The sequence below is a fragment of the Mytilus trossulus genome, chromosome 11 (assembly GCF_036588685.1).
Source record: "Mytilus trossulus isolate FHL-02 chromosome 11, PNRI_Mtr1.1.1.hap1, whole genome shotgun sequence".
In the NCBI taxonomy this organism is placed as follows: domain Eukaryota; kingdom Metazoa; phylum Mollusca; class Bivalvia; order Mytilida; family Mytilidae; genus Mytilus; species Mytilus trossulus.
Window position 1 is genome coordinate 17,497,943 of NC_086383.1, and position 22,699 is coordinate 17,520,641.

The 22,699-nt window shown below is 31.7% G+C and overlaps 1 protein-coding gene across 2 annotated transcripts; it reads right to left on the reverse strand.

Annotated features, from left to right (window-relative positions):
* Nucleotides 1–351: 351 nt before the first annotated feature.
* LOC134690804 (uncharacterized) lies at nucleotides 352–21,460 on the reverse strand. 2 transcript variants are annotated; one of them, XM_063550874.1, is made up of 16 exons: nucleotides 21,378–21,460; nucleotides 18,487–18,624; nucleotides 16,612–16,835; nucleotides 14,460–14,561; nucleotides 13,848–14,006; nucleotides 12,796–13,109; nucleotides 11,094–11,199; nucleotides 10,660–10,739; nucleotides 9,512–9,676; nucleotides 8,983–9,141; nucleotides 8,150–8,365; nucleotides 7,390–7,506; nucleotides 5,424–5,570; nucleotides 4,797–4,917; nucleotides 3,515–3,589; nucleotides 352–725 (listed from the first exon to the last, which is right to left on the reverse strand). In XM_063550874.1, the coding sequence occupies exons 2-16, from the start codon at nucleotides 18,605–18,607 to the stop codon at nucleotides 603–605; spliced, it is 2,229 nt and encodes a 742-aa protein (XP_063406944.1). In that variant the 5' UTR covers nucleotides 18,608–18,624; nucleotides 21,378–21,460; the 3' UTR covers nucleotides 352–602. The 2 variants fall into 2 exon arrangements, with proteins under 2 accessions (XP_063406944.1, XP_063406945.1); XM_063550875.1 differs by having other exon boundaries at nucleotides 21,319–21,393.
* Between the last annotated feature and the right edge of the window lie 1,239 nt (nucleotides 21,461–22,699).

Consider the following 22,699-nt stretch of genomic DNA (forward strand, 5'->3'; position numbering starts at 1 on the left):
AAACAATCAGTATATAATAACAATCAATATTGCACTTTATTGACTTCAATAAAAAAATTAACAATAAATTATAACAAATCTAGAACCTATATCATATTTGATAAGCACCATTTTCTTACAAGAAATAGAAAAATACTGACAACACACAATACATACAACAAAATGTACTGAAGTCCTTTCTTTAAGGATTTAATAAAGTTTATTTTGAGAAAATATAGTAAAATTAATAATGATAAAATTCTTGCAAAATAAGCCAATCACTTGAACATGTATCAATCATTAAATAAACTATCAATACTAAAGATATGAAGAATTCAAGCAAACTTTTTTTTAAATTGAAATAGCAAAGAACTTATGTTTTCTCTTTTTTTTCTTAAGAATAAATAAACAGATTTAACAGAACTTTGGCTCATTACATTATAGATAAATTACAAATCCAAGTGAAAAGATTATTCAAGCAGTTTAGGTAGATTTTTTTGGAGTTCCCAAACATTTCTAAGCTGGGTATTAATTTGAAAAAATCCAAAAGACTCCTCAAAACTTGTATAAATCAATATAAAAATAATATTATATTTTAATAATTGAATTAAGTTATACATCCATTACACTTTAAGTATATCTCTCCTGGTATCTTTGCTGTCATATACATTGTATGGGACCTTCCTTAGTTGTAACCAGTCTTGTAAGTTTCTTAGATCATGGAGCATTATTCTTTCCAGGACAAACTACAAACAGTAAATAAAGAAGATGAACAAGAGGCTGTCAAAATGACAGCAAACTGGATTTATCAACATTTATTTGTGTCCTGGCAATATCACAAGAACCATATCTGATGAACTGTGAAAGTGAAATTGTCAATATCAAATTTGACCTCTATTTTGTCATCAGTATCAACATATTAAAATTTGAAAAGCTTAGGTTGAATGGTTCAGAAGTAAATGCAACAACATGAATGGAAACACCATTTTTATCTTTCAAGAACCATAACTCCTGAATGGTAAAAGTCAAAATCAACATTATTGAACTCGACCCCCATTTTGCCATCATTAACAACATATTAAAATTTGGGAAGCTTTGGTTGAACAGTTCATGAGGTATTGCACAGACAACATTTCAGACATGTGATTTTTGAAATCTTCCGCTTTTGAAAATGTTAACCTCATAAAATTTTCAATACACATTTTTGTTTACAAAATCGATAGGAACAGAGAAAAAGTCAGAGAAACTCGAAATTGATATGGGAAAAGTCCGGGAAAAATGAAAGTTTCCTGTTGTGTCAAAAGGTAACAGGAGGTCATAAAATAGGTAAAATCAGCCTGAGGTGTTTAGGATTAAAATGTTTTTACAGCAATAAATTAAAGATAATGGGCAATAACCTGGTGACAACTAGCTAGTTTAAGACACAAGCCTGGTTGATTAAAAGTGAAATACTGACAAAGGATTAAATTGACTAATTGTACAAGTTGTATTAACAACAATGTATTTCACTATTTGATGCTGTTGAAGATGTGGAACATTTACTGAACCTCAAAGACAAATGCAATCAACTCAGATATGATATTTATTGCTTGTTTTCCATCCAAGCCAATGGAATACCTATATAAGTATAGTTGTCTTGGCTATTTTTAATTTAGATTTTGACAAAATGCAAACCGTATTTTATCAGCAAATCCCAACAGCAAATAAAAGCAGACCAAGTATCTAGCCAAATTCAACTCTGTCTGGAGATTTGATTTCAAATGGTGCAGATCCAGTACCAAGGGTCAAGACCATGCTTACTACACATACAAAGCTGACTATGGTGGCCCTAATGACTTGAACAAAATTATGGAGACAGCTACTAACCAGCAAGCCTACAACTCTATCAATTTAACACCTTCTGTTACAAACATGTTCAGTAGTGGTACCAAAGTTGACAATGAAGCTTAGTCAGAGATACTTTTTGCCAACTATGTATGATGGCTGATAACTTTTTCTTGAATTATACATAATGAATAAATCATTGAAAACCCCTTATCTTCTATTTTTATCAAATAAAATGGATATGCAGGTGTTTAAAGGTATGGAATTATTGTTCTTTTAACCAAAAAAAAGGAAGATATGCAGTTTAAACACACACAAAAAACATTGCGTACGTCGATAAAAAGGTCGATAATAAATCTCCAGTTATGAGACCCAAACTCCAGCTGAAAATATCAAAATCTCCAGTTGTGGCTTGACAACTCTGTCACATGTCTGACATTTGGTTGCCGCCCGCCTGACTGCCCTACCGCCGTACATCCTCAATTCAATAACCGACATTTTTGTCACAAAAATGCGGACAAAAATGCTAAAGAATATTTTCAAATTTTAGACATGTTATTAATATTTAAACCATCTTTTACTACATTGACCAAAATTTTAAAAGATAACAGTGCTTTCAAAAAAGTTGTAACCTTGCAATATGATGATGTGCATCTTGGTCCTTAATTTTCTTATGAGGAATAAGATATTTATATTAGATCTTTGATGTCTCACCTAATTCTATACAACTTCTATTGAGCATGACAGAAAAGGATATCTAACTCAAAATAACACTTTAAAAATTTGTTACTTTCAAAGTAATATTTTTCATTTACCTTCATTAGGACCACTCACATCCAGTTGAAAGCCAAAGATATACAAAGATGTGAATCTAAAAGAACCTATAAATTGTTACATGTCCCTTGATACCATATATTTAGTGCCAGTCTTTGTTTCTCTCAGGCAATTAAGAAGGAAGAAATCCACCAACCTAACGATTCTATTTCAAACAGAAGTTATTTTCATTCTGAATTAGAATGAGTATTATTTTTGTTTCCGGGTTCATGGTAATTCTAGAAATTGTTGCTGTTTTTATTATTGTGAAAAATGTGACATGGTTATAATAATCGCAATAATTCAAACTGGCATTTTAAATTTTTTATATGAATTGAACAGGATTTTTCTCAATATCACATTTTAGTCTAAAATAAAAAATCCAAATAATAATCACACAATAATTTTTGAATTTACAGTGATTCTAGAAATTTTGAGAATGAGAATGATATCTTGTGGTTAAAATGAAAGCAAATTACGAAGTAAGCTCCCCTTAGTTGTCAATTTCTAGTTAATTTCAAATATGGTGGATCTTGAAATACCAGAACGGGAAAAGGAAAAACTGTTATATTCATGCATTCTGAACTTTAAAAATGTAAACTTGAGAAGGATTTCTTGTCACATTCTCACTGCCTGATTCTTGAGCAGATTGACACTATATGAAACTATCATTTACACATTCAGTAAGTATAATATTTTGAAGTATTTTATACATACTGTAGGAACATAAATTTTTGTGCGGTTAAAATTTTATTTGTCTCTCTATAAGATTTCATGGTTTCCCTAAATGTAAGTGTTATTAATTATATGGAGGTTCTGTAGGGGTTTTAATTTCCTGGATATATTCTTCCAACGAAATAAACTAAATTAACTTCTCCATATAAATTTCTGATTTTACCTTTATTGCTGTTTGAAAAGCTACTGTACAAATCTCATGGGCAGGCATAGACATCACAATTAAACAAAGTTTGGCCTGAAATTAGTATAACAAAATAATATGAGCTATACACCTGATTTGCATAAAAAAAAAAAAGGATTAAAATTTTACCTGAAAAATTATTTTTACAGTATTTTTTTTTATATATTGTAGGCTGTCTTCGTTAAGAACTATGTCATTATATTTCATTCAGTACTTACACTGTCATGAAAAATGTTTAAAAAATATTTTTTTTTATAGCTCAGACAATAAGTCATACTGTGTATTCATTTATTTTCATGTGTATCAATGTTTGTGGATTTAGGACAACTTTTTGTGGATTTGTGATTTCGTGGTTTTGCCAATCACTTCATACAAAGACTATAGAAAAGGAGTAGGTCCGGTAGGAGCCAATTTTGGCGTCAAATTTCAGGTTCACCTAACGAAAGATTTTGGACACTATAGTGTCTATTTCAATTGATTTCATTAGTTTTTGTGAAAGATTTTAACTGATTGAGTCATTAAAAATGCTCCGATTCAAGCTGAAATATGAAAAATCAATCAAATATGCCGAATAACGTCACTTTTCAGATGTTTTTTTTGTCAAAAATGAAAGTGGCCGCATCTGTGTTTATCATCAACCTTTATATATGTTATGTATATTATCATTAAATACAACTTACATTTTAATATTATGAATGAACACAAATGCGGCCACTTTCATTTAAGACGGAAACCGTTTAAAATTTAACCAAAATGCTCAAACTGTGAAGATTTCAGTAATTTAACATGACTTAATGGTGCCATTACCTGATATTTGTACATTGTTTTGTCAAAAACAGCCTATATTAATGAAGCAAAAGCATTCTACTTTCCAATACGTAACTAAAAGATTACAATTTCACAATTTTGTAAAACTGCTATATTTTGGGACCAAAAAGTTGTCTTACTAAACCTACTCCTTTGTTATTCGTTGAACATTGGATTTGTGGTTCACCTGTATCAACGAAAATTGGTATCCAACGAATAAAAAAGAATCCACAGTATTATACAGATGTTGATAAATTGTAATAAATTTGCAAATTGAAGTAATGTTTTAAAACTAAGGTTTTAACTTAGTCAGGTGACCATTTATGTTTTTTTTGTTTTTTTTTGCTGGTTATATATACTTTTGACACTCTCAATGATTTTGCCCCTATCCCACAATATTCCTAATATTACAATTCATTATTAGTTGCTCCCCTTTTAAACTCATTTAATTTACCTTTCCTAAGTGAATGGATTTACCATCCATCATAGAATGACGTCCCATCTTGTGGAATATATCTTCTACATCATTCCCAGAACCACACACTTTAATGGCTTTCTCTTTTAATTCAGAATACCTAAGAAAATAAACAGAATTATTCCAATGAAATTTATTGTTTGCTATTTGCTTTGATTAACATTTTGTAATCTATACTTTGATTATATTTAAATCTATTTGTTGTTAAAGGGATGAAATCTGGACCATGATAAAAATGCAAATATCATTAAAATGCAAGCAAAAAAAAAGAATGTCAATGGTTTAGGGGTGGGGATCTTGACCATTTTGACAAGATATTAAAACATTGGAATGGGGGTGAACCCTTGGGACTAACCTTACATATCATTCTAATCTTGGTGTTCTGGTTGGATAGTTGTCTCATGGGTAATCATATGATACCTCCTTCTTTATTAAGAGAAGATGAAAACATCTACTATATTTATTTAACAACTACAACTTTTTTGTTTTGACCCACAACTTTCAATCAAGCAAAATCAGTGTATTTTATTTTACAGCATTAAATAAATGGTGAAATATTGTATTGTAAGGTTTACAAATATTACAAGAATCTCAATTTGTACTCACCATAGCGATGGCTTGATTAGTTCTCCTATATCTACATTATCATTAACATTATTTCTTGCATGAGCAAGCTCCTGTACATGTTCGTCAAACACTGAACTCATGTCTCCAAACAGTCCATACTTATACTTAAATATCAACAGCCTTTCCCTGCAATAGACATGTGGAAAAAGTAAAGTCAACACATTAAAATTTCACAGGCTTCAATTATTCTAAGAAAAGATATCATAAATGGTATTATTGTATGGCAATATAATATTTCCAACACAAAGTAACCAAAAGTTAGCATACAATAAATTCTAATATTGCACTAGTTCAATAAATCGTCAAAATTCATGACGTCATCAACGACAAAATCTTAGTTTAAATCAATTTTTACTTTCAAATATAATATTGCTATACAATAGAAGGGTTATTGCATGAATATTGTGGAATATTGTCCCTCGTAGAACACTGCAAGCTCGTGCAATATAAAATTCTACTCGGGACAATATTCATGCAATAACCCTATATTATTTCATATTCCATCAGCATTTATATTTGTTAACACTTAAAATGTGTTAGACATTATTATGTTTTATTGTAGACAGAGAAGTACACTCAATTCTAACATAAATTTTCAGCACATACATTTTTTCTACGGTTTCTTAAATGAAATATAACAGAACTACAAAGTTTCCCGTATTCCACATATTTTTTTCCCTTAAATGTTTGCATTGTCAATAACTAAAAAAATTTTTATTTTGGTTTGTTTTTCTTCTTAATATCTAAATGAATGCTTCAGTGTAAATCTAAAAGTAATACAATTTAAAGCATAATCAATAATACCAAGGGACATAACTCTATGAAACAAGAATGTGTCCAAAGTACACAGATGCCCCACTCGCACTATCATTTTCTATGTATACTGGACTGTGAAATTGGAATAAATTCTCTAATTTGGCATTAAAATTAGAATGATCTTATCAAAGGGAACATGTATACTAAGTTTAAAGTTGATTGGACTTCTACTTTATCAAAAACTACCTTGACCAAAAAACTTTAACCTGAAATTTGCACTATCATTTTCTGTGTTCAGTGAACCGTAAAATTGGGGTAAAAACTCTAATTTGGCATTAAAATTAGAAAGATCATATCATAGGGCACATGTATACTAAGTTTCAAGTTGATTGGACTTCGACTTCATCAAAAACTACCTTGACCAAAAACTTTAACCTGAAGCGGGACAGACGGAAGAACGAATAGACGGACGAACGGATGCACAGACCAGAAAACATAATTCCCCTCTACTAAAGTAGGTGGGGCATAAAAAGCATTACACAAGGACATTACATAATAGTTGATTTCATCTTGGGATAGTGTATCAACCCCAACATGTTGACTACTGGGCTGGTGATATCCTTCAAAACGTCCACCAGCAGAGGCATTGACCCAGTGGTATAATTAGTTATCAAAGGTACCAGGATTATAATTTAGTACGCCAGACGCGCGTTTCGTCTACATAAGACTCATCAGTGATGCTCACATCAAAATATTTAAAAAGCCAAATAATCACAAAGTTGAAGAGAGTTGAGGATTGAAAATTCCAAAAAGTTATACCAAATACGGCTCAGTTAATCTATGCCTGGAATAAGAAAATCCTTAGTTTTTGGAAAAATTCAAAGTTTTGTAGACAGAAAATTAAAAAAAATTACCACATTATTGATATTCATGTCAACACTGAAGTTGTTTTTGAGATCTCAACCCTCCCCCTATACGTCTAGCCAATGCAGAAACGGATAAACACATAACAATAAGCACATTAAAATTCAGTTCAAGGAAAGTGTATACCTTGCGCTTCTGTTTGTTGAAAACTATGTCAAAATCAGAAAAAAATTATTGATTTAACTTGAATTTGAATTTTTTAAAAGAATTTGGAAGAGTTAAAGCAAAAGGTACTTATATGTTGACAAACTGGTTGACCGCTTACCTTTCCAGTTTCTGTACTTCAGCATCTGTTTCTTGTTTGTGTTTATGTTTCATATTAATAAACTTGGTCCTCATATTGCAGACAATATCTTCTGGTTCAATCTTTTCTTTTTTATCACTAGAACAAAATATTTATAGAATATCAAAAAATGGGAAAATTTTCCATTATTGTAAAAAAAGAAGATTATAACAATTTAAGATATAAACCAAAGTTGTTCTTGTCAAAAACTTTTATGTCTCTGCAACTTCAAATTTTTTATTAACAAGAACGTGTCCAAAACCAGTACATAATGCCCCACTTGCATTATCATTTTCTATGTTCAGTGGACCATGAAATTGTGGTCAAAACTTTAATTTGACATAAAACTAAGAAAGACCATATCATGTGCAACATGTGTACTAAGTTTCAAGTTAATTGGACTTCATCTTCATCAGAAACTACCTTGACCAAAAACTTAAACCTGAACTTTGCATTATCATTTTCTACGTTCAGTGAACCATGAGATTGGGGTCAAAACTTTAAATTGACGTTAAAATTAGAAAGACCATATCATGTACAACATGTGAACTAAGTTTCAAGTTAATTGGACTTCACCTTAATCAATAACTACCTTAACCAAAAACTTTAACCTGAAACGGGACAGAATAATGCCCCTTTACTATCGTAGGTGGGGCATAAAAATATATGTTTTTTCCCAGTATTTTTTTTTACTTAGCATGCTTAGTGTAATTGGGCAAATGATGTTCAAATTAGTTTTTACCTTTTACTTTCTTCATACAGGTCCACTTTTTCTGCAGCTATTCTTTGCCAGATGGGAGTTTTCTTGATAGCAGGTAGTTTTTTGTTAGGATCATTGTGTAAGAGTCTAGCAATACTTTCTATCTTTGCAGAACTGTCTTGTACATCAGGTGATTTACCATCAGTACTGTGTTTTGTTGGAGAAGAACCGCCAACATCGGTGGCTACACTCAATTTCCTAAAAATAGAAAAAAAATGTATGAGGGTCTTGGATAAAATAAAATTAACGGTACCAATTTTCTTGCACCAGATGCGCATTTCGACAATACATGTCTCTTCAGTGATGCTCGTGGAGTAAAGTGCATCCACAGCCTTTTCTATATAATATTCTATACAGGCAAAAGTGTTAATGTTTTGGTATGGAAATACAAAAAATAAAAAAAATAAAATGTTCAAGAATTAATTGCATTTTGGCATTTGAGATACTTTTAAAAGACCCTAATCACCTTTAAAATAAAGTTTTTCATTTTATTATTGTTTCATAGAAAACTCAAAGAACTAGAGGCTCTAAAAAGCAGGTGTCGCTCACCTGTATTTACTGATGCTTTGGAAATCATGTAAAATAAGGTTTACTGATGCTTTGGAAATCATGTAAAATAAGGTTAAACTCATAATTTATAGTATAAGTTATTATTTGATACTATAATAATATCTTAGATAAAGGAAAACACACCAAAATTTCTGTAAAATAACTAACCCAGGGGCAGCAACCTAACACATGTTTGTTGAAAATGTCTCACAATTTTAGGGCAACAACTATAATAACGGGTCGCACGATTCATCTAATAATCTTACTTGTGCCACTGAACTGCCTTGACAAGGGCCATAACTCCTGTGGCAAATGACTTCTTCTTTTTTTGCTCTGGCATAGGTGTGTGTGGATCAACAGCCAGAAAGTCCTCCCAGGATTCTAATTTTAACTCAGGTTCCTTTTGCTTTGGCTTAAACATTTGACTGAAAAAGTTAAATATTGCTCTTATCATGGATTTGGATTTTTTTCTCTCCTAATTTTGGTCATATTGAGATAACTTAAAATTTATGACTTTTTTTTAATTTTTGAAATCACACTAGATTCATAGCAACAATGAAAGTGTATTGACTGTTTCTTTGCCTTCACCTTAAGGATGTTCTAATCATTTTTCTAACATTTTAAAAAAATTTAAGGAAAGGCATAAGATTAAAATACAAAATTATCAGTTTTTATTTCACTGAGAAATCAAGGTAACTCATTACATTTAACATAATTTATAAATTTATCTACCTAACGGACATTTTTATTTGCCTACCAGGAGGCAAGAAACAAAGTTTATTTTCTTAGCCTTACCTAAATTTGTTTGGTGCCAGTTTTGCTGGAAGCATAGCAACCTGAACAAACATATTTGATTGTTTCTTTTTGGCAAACAGTCCTGCAAAACCACCAACTTTATTCTCTGAAGGTACAGTACTAACTACTGAAGCATTTTTATAGGGTCTGGACTGTCGACTCAGCCTGCAAAGTAAGAAATAAACTCATCATAGATACCAGGACTAAATTTAGAACATATGCCAGATGCGTGTTTCGTCTTCAAAGACTCATCACTGATTCCAAAAAAGTTAAAAAGGCCAAACAAAGTACGAAGTTGAAGAGCATTGAGGACCAAAATTCCTAAAAGTGTTTAGTAATTACTGTAAATTCAAAAAATATTGCTATATTTTTAGTGATGGACAAAATGAGCCAATACTTTTTGCCATTACAGGACAATCAGCATACAACAAGTGAAACTGATACCCCCACCGCAAGTGGATAATATTAATAGTGTAAAAATATGCAAGTGTTTGGTTAACAGGAAGTTGTTGAGTGATGAATCTGAAAACGCATCACACGGTATAGCTGACTTATATAAATCCTGAAACCAAATTTCAGAAATCCTTGTATTGCAGTTCCTGAGAAAAATGCGACGAAAAATATTCATGGGACGGACGGACTGACTGACGGAAGGACAGACAGAGGTAAAATAGTTTACCCCCCCCTCTTTTAAAGCGGGGGTATAAATATTTTTATCAGGCACAATAATGAAGGTTTTTATTTTCATAATTTCTATCATAAAGTATTGGTGCAAATATCTTTTTTTTTTAATCATGTTTAAATTTTAATGTCAACCTTAATGGTACCACCAGCCACAGACACCTGTTTATAAACACAGGCAAATATCACCTGAATTTCACCTCAAACAAGCTTATACTTGTAACCTATTCATGTGAGTTTAACATGAGTTTTATGTGATAATCACAATATTTTTTTTTCAAGTGAAATCCACGTGAATTTTAAAAATAAAAGTATAAAATTTCCAATTACATCTAAATTTACAACATAAGATGTTCACTTGAAATTCACATGAAAATTTTCATGTATATGCTTGTTTGAGGTGAATCTCATGTGAAAATTTTCATGAGAAATTCATGTAAATTTAAAATAATCGTTCAGTTTCTTACATATTTCCATCACCATGAGTTTGTAGTGTGAAGACTGTATCTTTTCTCAACTGCTTCAGATGGTCAAAAGATAAAGGCGTCTGAAAGTAGAAACCAGATTAGTGTAGGCTCAAATTGAAAGGGACAATTTAGATTACATAGAGATAAAGGTGTGTAGAAAAACTGTGTGCAAATCAATGTTTGACCTTGGTTGCTTGTGTCTCATGTTATATCTGTTATTTTGTTTGCATCAGTTCACACTATTTATGACAAGCTAGAAATGTTGCCCACCCTGTGCCTACTCCAACTGTGGACGGGTGCACAAAGCAAAATCCACCTGAGCTGGAGTGTACATGGGGTATGCACATATTTCATCCTTCTGGTGTTTTTTTTTTTACAAATTTAAAATGTTGCAGCTTTTTTCTCACATCAAAATACTAGATACAGCCACTGACCTTTGACTTTAAATCCTTTGTTTTCATATTATAGAGACTGTTTAAAACAGTATTCACTGCTTCAAGGTATTCCATGTGTATTCTCTTTATTCTTTCTTTACGTTCCCTGAATAAAACAAAAGTACAGTCAAATCTGAAATAATTATCATAACAATATTCACAGCTTCAAGGTATTTGTGAACTAAACATAATTTAGAGTTTCTGTATAAAATATTATTTCTTGTTTCTTCTTTTTTTTTCATACATTTTTTGGTTTTCAATTCTAGTGTTTATATATTCATAGCTGAATATTGTGATCTGCTTGGATTTTTATTCATTTATTGTATTTAATCGGCAAACCCAGATTTACACATTTCTGGTTGGCGATTTCGGCATAAAGCTAGTGGTTGAACAAAATAAACATCGCTGTGATGAATAATAAATATGAAAATGAATTTGAGATCGTTTAGCAATTTTTACTAGAATGTTAGAAAAAATCCATGAAAAAAAACCAACGGACTTTCGGACCAGAATTGAAAAAAAATTTCCCAGACCGATCCATTATTCACCGGATTTGTCCGATGTATTTCATGTAGTCTTGGTAGTTATATAAATAAAAAATTGGAGAACACGCAGTTATTATATATATAATGTCCCCCTTTTTCTACTCTGCCATATGCACCGAGTATATATATATAGTTCCACATAAGTTAGATTTGACAAACAGTGATGTTGGCAAACTTCTTGAAATTTTTACCCTGTCCCTTAGTATGAAGATTTAACAGGAGAAGAATATAGCCCTTTCATCCTGCCATTCGTCCTTCCCTCCTACAGTTTTATTATTTTTTTATTTAATATTTTGCAGGATGTTAAAGTCATAAGTAACGAGTGACCGGTGAAAAATAATGTTCTTCCAATTCTTAAACCAATGCATACAAACATCATAAACTTAGTCTTCTGTGTTCGAATTTATCATTTTTTTCGTGTAAATTTTGCATAATCGTCAATTTTTTTTTCAATCGGTTAGTGTTGTGGTGAAAATATGGCAGGTAATTAAAGTTCGTGTTTTGAAGCCGAAGTTTAACGATTGTCACCTGTTTGTCAACAATTGACGAAAAATAAACAAAAAAGCATGGAATTTGAGCACGTGTTTAACATGTAAATTCAGATAATAGTTTATTTTAAGGACATCCATGCGTATTGTGGTCACCGGATTTTTACGAGATGGGTCACACTGAGGTCACCATGCATACGGAAAATATATCGAGGGAATTGCTTGCTGGAAGGAAGCAATTCAAATAATGTAAACCTCTTCTAAATATGAATAAATTAAAGAATTTTCTTCAGAAAAAAAGTATATGTACATAAGTTTTACAATGAAAACTATCCATTGAGTTATAAAAAACATATGCATTATTTTTTTTTTATTTGAGGTTTCTTATGACTTTAAAAAATATATAATTGGAGGTGTGCATGGATTTTTTTTTTTTTTTTAATATAAAGAAAATGACATGTAGTTGGACATATTGTGGGTACATACTGCAAAAAAAGGTAAAGGATTATCATGAGAGCATAAAAATAACATACTTAATTTTGATAGTACTAATTTTATGCAGCTAATTTACTTAAATCACAATAAAGTTTGTCTTGTTTTTAAAATTTCAATGTTTAATAAATATATGCAAAAAGTTACTTAATTATCTACAGGTCGGATGTCACTTACCTTGCAGCAGCTTGTAGGTCCATTACAGCCATAATTGAAGTGGTTGATCGTAAATAAACGGACATTTTACGACTTTCTATCATTGTTATATTTGAACTCTCTGGTCTGGCAGATCCTGTATTTTGCACTGAAAGAACATCTTGTTTAAGGTTTTTCTTGTTTGTATTGAAACTTATTACAGAACTTTTACCAAACAATGGCGTTGGCGTAGACTGCAGTTTTGTGTCTGTGAGTTCCATTGAGGGATCTGACATTGGGATGAGGACCATTTCATTCTTTTTAACTGACTTATTAATCTTATTAGCTTTGATGTCCTTTAATGATAAAATAATTCAATTGATCATAAATTGGCAATACATTTGTAAATGGATGAACACTGGATCGGTGTTTAACGTCCAGTTGCAACAAATACATATATATCAGGATTAAACAAACCCTAATTTAACTTATTTAGATTTCACCCCCCTTTTTTTTTTAAAAGTAAACTACACTTCTATGTTGTAAATCACTCATATTGGTAAATGTACCATTATTAGTTACCTCAAAACTTAAGATCACTGCCCTTTTTGCCAATGTTTCGTGCAGATATACGTATCTCAATGTCCAATGAAATGTCTGAATGACAATCAGACTATCATTTGTAATTAACAAATGATTAAGACTGTATTTGTATGTCAGATTGTAAGTGACAGTCACATCAAATCACTTGTCTTATGATACACATACCTGTAACTATTTAATGATAAGTAAGAATGACTGTCCTGCTAGTACATATTTCTTGCCATATACAAACCTGCAGTTGTTTAATAAAGTGCTAAAACATATACTGTGGATTCATTAATATTCGTTGGATACCAGTTTTTGTGGATTCCATTGGTTCAGGGGAATCACGAATTTAAATATTCAACAAACTGCCAATTTTCTGAAGAAATGTATTCAGACTTTGCCAAAACCACGAAATTTAATATCGTTGAATATTGAGTTTTACTCAAACCACAAAAATTGGTATCAAAGAAAATAAATGAATCCACAGTATCTTGCTGTATTCATACCTGTAGTTGTTTAATGAAGTTTTCGAATGACTGTCCTGCCAGTACATATTTCTTGGCTGTTTGAAGGTCAATTATCTGATCTTTTATTGTACTAATTCCACCATCTGATTGTTTATCTTCAATTAATTGACATTCTGACTTTGTGGGAGATTTAGCTCTCTACAAAAAAAATTAACACACTTTTTTTCTTCATCAATTAAAAATACATGTTTGAATGGACTCTTCATAGAAATCTGGACAATCTAGATTATTAAGTACTGTAAATTCTGAAATTATTGCATGCATTTATTATTTATTATGATTTGATCATTTAAGACAAATATACAATTCTACAAAAAATCTTTCGCTTAATCACATGTTCAAACATTGATATGAAACACACAAGTGCTATTAATTTTGAAATCAGATTTTATATTTCGAGACAAAATCTTCTAGTTTGGACTGCTAATAATGTTTACCTTTTCATATGATATCAGGGGAAGTGATGTTTACCTTTTCATATGATATCAGGGGAAGTAATGTTTACCTTTTCATATGATATCAGGGGAAGTAATGTTTACCTTTACATGTGATATCGGGAAAAGTCTAGTTTGGACTGCTAATAATGTTTACCTTTTCATGTGATATCGGGGGAAGTAAACTTTGTCTCCTTTTCTTTTGAGGTGTTCGTCTTGTTTTAGTAGCAGTTCCTTGTCTTGATCTAGCATCCCAAACCTGTAAAACAATGATAAGTGCTGATTTTTGGTAGTCATTATCAGACATGTGACAGAGTTGTCAAGCCACAACTGGAGATTTGGAAATTTTCAGCTGGAGTTTGGGCTTCATAACTGGAGATTTGTAATCGACCTTTTATCGACGCACGCAATGTTTTTTTTTTGTGTTTTCAAACTGCATATATCTTCTTTTTTTGTTAACAAAGCAATGATTCCATACCTTTCAACACCTGCATAGCCATTTTTACTTGAAAAAAATAAAGATAATGGGTTTTTCTAATATTTATTACTATGTATAGTTCAAGAGTAAGTGGATAGCCATGATACATAGTTGGCAAAAAGTATCTCTGCTTAAGCTACATTGTCAACTTTTGGTACCACTACTAATCATGCTAGTAACAGAAGGTGTTGAAATGATAAACATTTGTAGTTGGTTTTCTGTTGGGTAGCTGTCTCCATATTTGGTCAAGTCATTAGGGCCACCATAGTCAGCTTTGCATGAAGTGTAGTAAGCATGGTATTGACCTTATGCACTGGAGTTGCACCATTTGAACTCAGATCTCCAGGCAGAGTTGAATTTGGTTAGATAATTGGTATTCTTTAATTTGCTGCTTGGGTATTTGGTGATAACATACGGTTTGCATTTACTTTTAGTCAAATATTAAATTTTAGAGTTGTCCAAGGTTAACATACTCATACTGGATGGAATACAAGCCATAAATATCATATTTGAGTTGCTTTCATTTGTCTCTGAGATTCAGTAACTGATCCTTGCAGAATTGTTATCAACACATTCAAAATACAACAACAACAACAACAACAATTTTTATTTGTCAATCAAGACGCCCCGAGGAGCAGTACAATTACAGTTTAAATTAAAGTGTACAAATAATTGTGTTGATTTTTTTCATTGAAATAATTAAAGCACAAAGTCGTTGTTTATACAACTAATCTGTTGTCAATATTTCACTTTTAATCATCCTGGTATGTATCTTAAACTTGCTAGTTATCACCAGGTATTGCCAATTGTCTTTTATTGTTGTATACAAATTGTAATCCTTAACACCTTCATTGATTACAGGACGCTAATTGCATTTTTACCTTTCAAACAATATCAAAACAGGAAATAGTGACTTCCGGTTTTCTCGGACTTTTCCCATATAAATTTCGGGTTTCTCGGACTTTTTCTCTGTCTGTACTAAAATTTTGTAAACAAACATGTCTACTGAAATTTTCGAGATTGACATTTTCAAAAAGCGAAAGATTTCAAATTTTAACGGGAGGGACGATAGAGGGTCTGAAAAGCGGGAGATTTTTACTCCCGCCGGAAGAATCACATGTATGCATTATTTTGGAAGTAGAGTTATCTCCCTTGCTCTTTTCAGATATTGTTTATATACATGTACATGTATATATTTTTAAAATTAATAAAGTCACATTTTCTTTCTTACTTGGATTTCTCTTGACTACATTACTCTTATAGTGTTTGTATATATATATATATTTATAAGTACGTCTGAGCCAGTGACAACTCTACAACAGATTTATCCATTGGATCACCAGCAGTGATGGTGATACATGGCTGTGTACATTATGTATATATACAACTCTTCTAAACATCAACCCAATTGATATTTATACAGTTATATAGTTTTCTTTGCTATACATAAAATTATAACTTACTATTAAATATACAAGCCTATACAGAAAGCAAATGTTAATTGGTTTCCCTGAACACAAGAGTGTTTAAAGGCTGATAGGCTGCAGAACAATGTTTTATTTTATTTATTGTCACACAAGCCACAAGCAGTTTCAATCTGCAGCCACAAGGAATTTTTCTTAAACAACTTAAAATTTTCGAAAAGTTTTGATTTTCATAATTATCAGACCACTAATAAAAATTGATTGATAATTGCCTGCTCCATTATTTGCTCAAATAAGAAATGACCCAGAGGATAAAAACAGACATTATTTATTCCATTTTTTTAAACAATGCCTTTCACTTGATCTACTTATATGACTTAAAACATCAATTATATTATATATATTACCTTCACATCTAAATTTTTTGAAATTGTCTTCAACACAAGGTCATAGGGATCAAGGTCAAACTGACCACCAACATTTCTGTAGGGTTCATTTGGAAGGCTATAGTAGCCACACTTCATGTGATGGTCTCTTCTCTCATAATTTTCCTGCCAGGTACTTTCTGGTCTCTCGTGTAACAATGTTTGACTGGTCTTTTGACACACCTTCCGATATCTGTATGGAGATGCTAAAATAAAAAAAAAATAGCATGGTTATTTTAACTCAGCATTTATATGATTAAGTAAAATCAATATATAGAAGTATTTTGAATTTTACATTAAGCCATAGACATGATCATGATGATAGATATAACAAGATGAAAAGTGACCATGACCATGGTTATCCATGCAAGCACATTGCACACATACAGAACTGTCTTTTACGACTACAAGGCATTTTCTGCTGGAAGTGGAAGCCATTTCTCTCTGTCAGTCAGGGGTACTACTTGTACAAGTTATTTTTAATTACTTGAAGAAGTAATATTAATATACTTATATAAGTAAATTTGTAGGCTACTTATATACAAGTAAATTTTATTTACTTGTATAGGTAAAAAAAGTATTGGCTGAGCTATGTCCCTTAGACATTCAGATTTTTTTACTTGTATAAGTAAAAAAGTCATCCTTTCTTCTTTTAATGAATTCTTAGGATTTCTTTGCTCTAATATAATTTAAAGTTATCTGCCCTTTGCAGATGTCTTTACTAAACATTTAAATGTAATTTCATGGGCAATGAAAATCCCATTTGTCTGTTATCTTCAGAACACTGCTCATTTACAAGCCCCCAAGGAACAATTTTTGAAGGCCATGCGCAAATACTTAAGATCTTTGCGCAATCAGTTTCTTTGTTGAATTAATGAGATGAAAAATTGAACTTGAGAAAATTTGTAGGATTGTACGAAAAATTTACTTATACAAGTAAATTTTTGAGAAAATTAAAGGGAGATTATTTCAACATTATTAATTCACTTATATATGTATATTTTTTTTTACTTCTTCAAGTAAATAAAAATAACTTGTACAAGTAGTACCCCTGACTGTCTGTCATGTCTTTGATAAGCACCATCCAGACCCTCCAGACATTCTGCTGTATTATGAAAAACATTGGTGATGACGTATTTAAGAAATTTGTTTGAATAGTTTTAAGCCATGATGCCAATATTGTCGGTCCAGCTGCGACCAATAGGTTAATATGCAAGTCTCTGAGGTTCGTCTCATAGATTTTTCAGTTTTTTTAACCTGATTTTTTTAGTGCTGTACAAATCAATCTATAGTTTATAATCTTTACATGTCATCTATGTGAGAGACCAGTTCCCGATATTTTTATTATATAAGTAAGACCAAGCTTATAATCATTGCAAATTGAGTACCAGAATCTCCTACCACTGAGAATTTTTAAAGGTGAGCCAAGGGACTCATCATTTTGGCCAAGGTGAATCCAACTGTAATAAGAAAATGTTTTATTGCAACATTATCTATTATTTCAGTATCAATGATCTTATAGAGCAATGGAATGACATTAAAATTCAGATTACTTTTGCTGTAAAATAATTTGAGTGTTCAGTTCATACAATTTTTTTCCCTATCTTGATGTATCTTTGGATTCACCAGTTTTGAGTCCAGATAGATTTTCACGAGTCCAGGACTCAGGGACTCACCTAAATGAGAACCCTGATTATGCATGGTTTCCATGTTCTTTTGAAGTGTGTAAAATTGCTCAATTCTTGGTTGGTTTTGTTTTAGATTTTTTATTGGGGGGGGGGGGCTGTCTTTGGTCTTTCTTTCCTACACTTAAGTCCCCCCCTTCGATTTTAATGGATTAACTCTTAAATTACTAACCTGGTGGAGGATCGAAGTGCTGCCTGACCAGTCTGGTTACTTCTGCTGCAGCCGTCATACTGGTATTATTGGCCATTCTAGCATTTGCTAGGTTTTGCATGAGTCTTGGAGATGTCGTCATTTTTATCTTTTATTCACCTGAAAGCATAAAAAAACATTTTTACTTAGATCTAATAAATTACTCTAGATCTCTCCTTGGAATCACATATATCATTATATACATTCTCAAATACTTGATTATTTGAACAGTGATCAATGTGCCTATTATTATTGTTTGTGACATTTAAATGTTTAAAAGGTACATGTATGTGTATTTCGTTTGCTGCTGTTTAATGAGATGTCGTCATTCTTAATATATATTTTTTCACTGGCTGGAAGCATTAAAAATAATCATAAATCCATCTTTTGTTTATTGCTTTAGAGATAAATCAGGTTGTTTGAATTGTTTCACATTATTTGTCATACCTATAGATCTTTAACAGTTTGTATGCAGTATTGGTTTTGATCATGTACAATGTACATGCAGAAGGCTGTACCCTGCTTAAAGTGATATAGGCTAAAATTTAAATGTATATGGTTGCTAACTTCTACATTTGTACCTCATTTGGTCTCTTGTGGAGAGTTGTCTCATTATCAATCATCATACATGTTATAGTACATGTAACTACATCTTCTTATTTTTATACGACTATGAAGTGTGAAAAATGTATACAAATAATGGTTTTCCAGAATGTATTTTTGCCTCAGATATTTGGAATTAAACCTCAGATTTGGATTTTAATTAGACTATTTAAGATTAGAATCAAACCCTTTCCTTAAATAGACCCATTACAAAATTGTACCACATTCTTTATGAATGTTCAAAGTCAGGAGCAATTAGTGTACAGTTATCCTTGGTTTATGCCTGTCATTATGTTTGTAGTGAATCATTTGGTTATAAATGTAAAGTAGGCCCTATGTCATGTATGTATAAAAAATGTTGCATATTTTCATGTCTGTGCCTTTTAAAGCAGATTATAAAGTTAACGGTTTTCTCATTGTTGAAAACATTGATCAATTACATGTCATCTTTCAACAATGCACATGTCAAGTTCACGTTGAGAATTAAATGACACCTTACAAAAACATGAGAAGCGGAAATGAGAGTTAAATAACAGGCCAGGAATAACCACCAATTGGTGGATTATACCTCAATTGATTTATAATCCATCAATTGGCTTATATGGGTATAGATCAATTGACATATAATGCAAGTTTTTTGTAATAAAATGCTAGTGTGAGATAGGAGCATGATTTTGCAACTTGCAACCTACTTTAATTTTATGACCCTTATTGAGTCCTTCAAAAGTTTCAGTTTTGTCAAAGCCTGCTGTATCTCTTGAGAATGCATGTGTACAACAGTTCTTTTGTTGAAACATTTGTACTATTGACCATGATTGACCTTTGATAATAAAAGTCAAGTATTAAGAAAGAGCTCCATTCACCTGTGGAATTGTACTCATAATCACATGACTGCAGACAGTATTGATGTCCATTGATAGGTGATTACAGGTAAATTTGCCAATCAAGAATTAACAAGATAATAATAGGAGAAACTGCAAATACAATTATTGATTAAATGCAATATGTTATGTCACTATACTCAACTAGTTTGTGGATCCACAGAGGGGGGGTCAGGGCTTTGGAACCCCCTTTTTTTGAACATGGTCTGTTCGCGCCCATTCACGTTCGCACCCGCTCATGTTAGCCTCCTTTCACTTTCCCGCCCTACATGTTGGCACCCAAAGTCCGTTCTCACCCTACACGTTCGCGTCCAATTTTTTTTTGGTTTTGTGTTTAATAACTTTTTTATCAAGTTTTGGCAAGTGTATTCCTGTAAGTATATTTGTTGTCATTGTCTCATTATAACGTGAGACAGCATTATTTTTTGTGTTGAATAAATCTTATTTAAGTTTTGGATAGTGTATTGTTAAAAAAAATAACAATCCTTTCTAGATAAAGTGGGATTCATTCTGTTGAATAACTCTTAATTATGTTTTGGTTAGTGTTTTGCTATTACATGTACTTTGTTTCAATCATTGACTTGTTTCAAAATAAAGTGAGATTCTGACTACGTTTTTTTTTGTGTGTGTTGAATAAATTTTATCATGTTTTGGTTATAATAGTGTATTGCTATATTTTATTGTTTCATATCAAAGGGACCAAGCTGTTAAAAATAATTATCTTTTGTGTTTTTCATTTAAAATCTTCAATGTTTTACTCATACCAAGCTATATTAATACATTCAGTATTTAAACCTTAAAGCAATTTAAAACAACAATCATGATTTTCCAATTTTTCAACTGGAATTTGAACTAAAATTGGGTGCGAAAATGTAGGGTGTGAAAGTGTATTGGGCGGGAACGGACCAGATACCCTTTTTTTGGGACGATCAATGCATTAGAATGGGAGCATATAGCTAGAACCCCCTCTTTTCTCTGGGTTGGGAACCCCCCTTTTTAAAATTGCTGGACCTGCCCTTGTTATATGTCAAATGAGATATAATCCATCAATGGTGGTTATTCCTGACCTGATAAATTTGCACCCATAACACTGATAAAATTATTTAAATACTAGTTGCTAAGGGGACAAGAAATGAGCTTTGTTGTATTACATGTATATATACTATTACAGACTTGTTACTCAAATCAGAAATGGTTAATCTCCATCTCAGACTCCAGCAGTCCGGGTACACCAAATTAAAATTCTAGTGAAAAGAATTTATAGCAAAAAAAACCAGCTACAGGTGAAACTGAAAGACATCTGTGTGCAAAAGACGAACGGACCGTATACCTTAATTATCTGTCACTCTAGGAGTTCCGTTAAATTATGGTGTCAGCGAATTTACTTACAAACACAATTCTAGAGAATCCTTCAATTTCAACATGTTGCCCCACTATTCATTGTTCCCGCCATCTGTCGTTTATGACGTTACATTTCTAAAACTAAAGCCGTTTCAGGTACTGATTCCGGCTATCTTCTGGGTCACCGCATTTAAAAAAAAATGTCTATTTTTAAAATTGCGTTATTTAAAATTCTATCTATTAGTTAAAGTTTAAAATAATAGTAACATAGTTAGAATAGGATAAAAACTAAAAATTAGTTAAAAACAAGAACTTCTATGTACACCAATGTACACTATACATTTTAAAATTATAAAATGGATAGAAATAATAACTTATCAGTTGTTTAAATTTTCTTAGCAAAAGGAAAGTGAACTACTAATCCGTATAGTAATGGGTTAATTTATGCACTAGTACGGTTTCATAATCAGTTTATATATATGTTATTAAAATCTAAAATGGTAAAGGATAAGAATAAAAAAAAAACTGTAAAAAATAGTTTCCAGTAAAACAGAGTAGAGTTTGTCAATACAATTTGGGTCTACACGATTATTTACAGGGGTAATTAATATTCATATCCTCCAGTTATGATTTTAGCTAGTTAGAACTTTGCTATATCACTTACAGGGGCGGATCCAGCCATTTAAAAAAAAAGGGGGGGGGGGTCCTAACCCAGGACAAAAAAAGGGGGGCAATTACATGTCCCCATTCAAATCGAATGCATTGATCGTTAAAAAAAAAGGGGGGTTCCAGCACCCGGACCCCCCTCCCTCTGAATCCGCGCCTGCCTTAGTATATAATTAAGTATATACACATAAGTAGTATAATACTTGTTATATATGTGTTACATTCCCACAACTGAGAGCCACTTGCAAGTTAAGCTCAGAACTCAACTGATTGTTGAATTTGTTTTCCAAAAGTTGTGCTCTTTTAGCATGCAATGCATAGATCCAGTCTTTGCAGATTCGTTCTATAGCAAAATAAGTGTCTCTGTTGAGATACAGTTATAAGGTCGTTCCTAGAACAGTCAACAAAGATTTCGAGAAGATCCTCATCAGAATTAATTATACTGCAATAGGGTATATGCTTATCCTGTAGTAGGGATTTTAGTCTACTGTGATGAATTTTTCTCGAAACAATTCAGACTTTTACACCACAATCCAAAATCTATATATGATGGGATTTTAAGGCGAAGTGTACGTAATTAAACTCCACAATGGATTTTTTTTAAATTTCACATACGAATTCTGCTTGAAAAATTACACCAGAAAATGAAATAAAAAAAGGGGGTAACCGTATTCGTTTTTGAGATACGAGCCGTTGAAATTAAC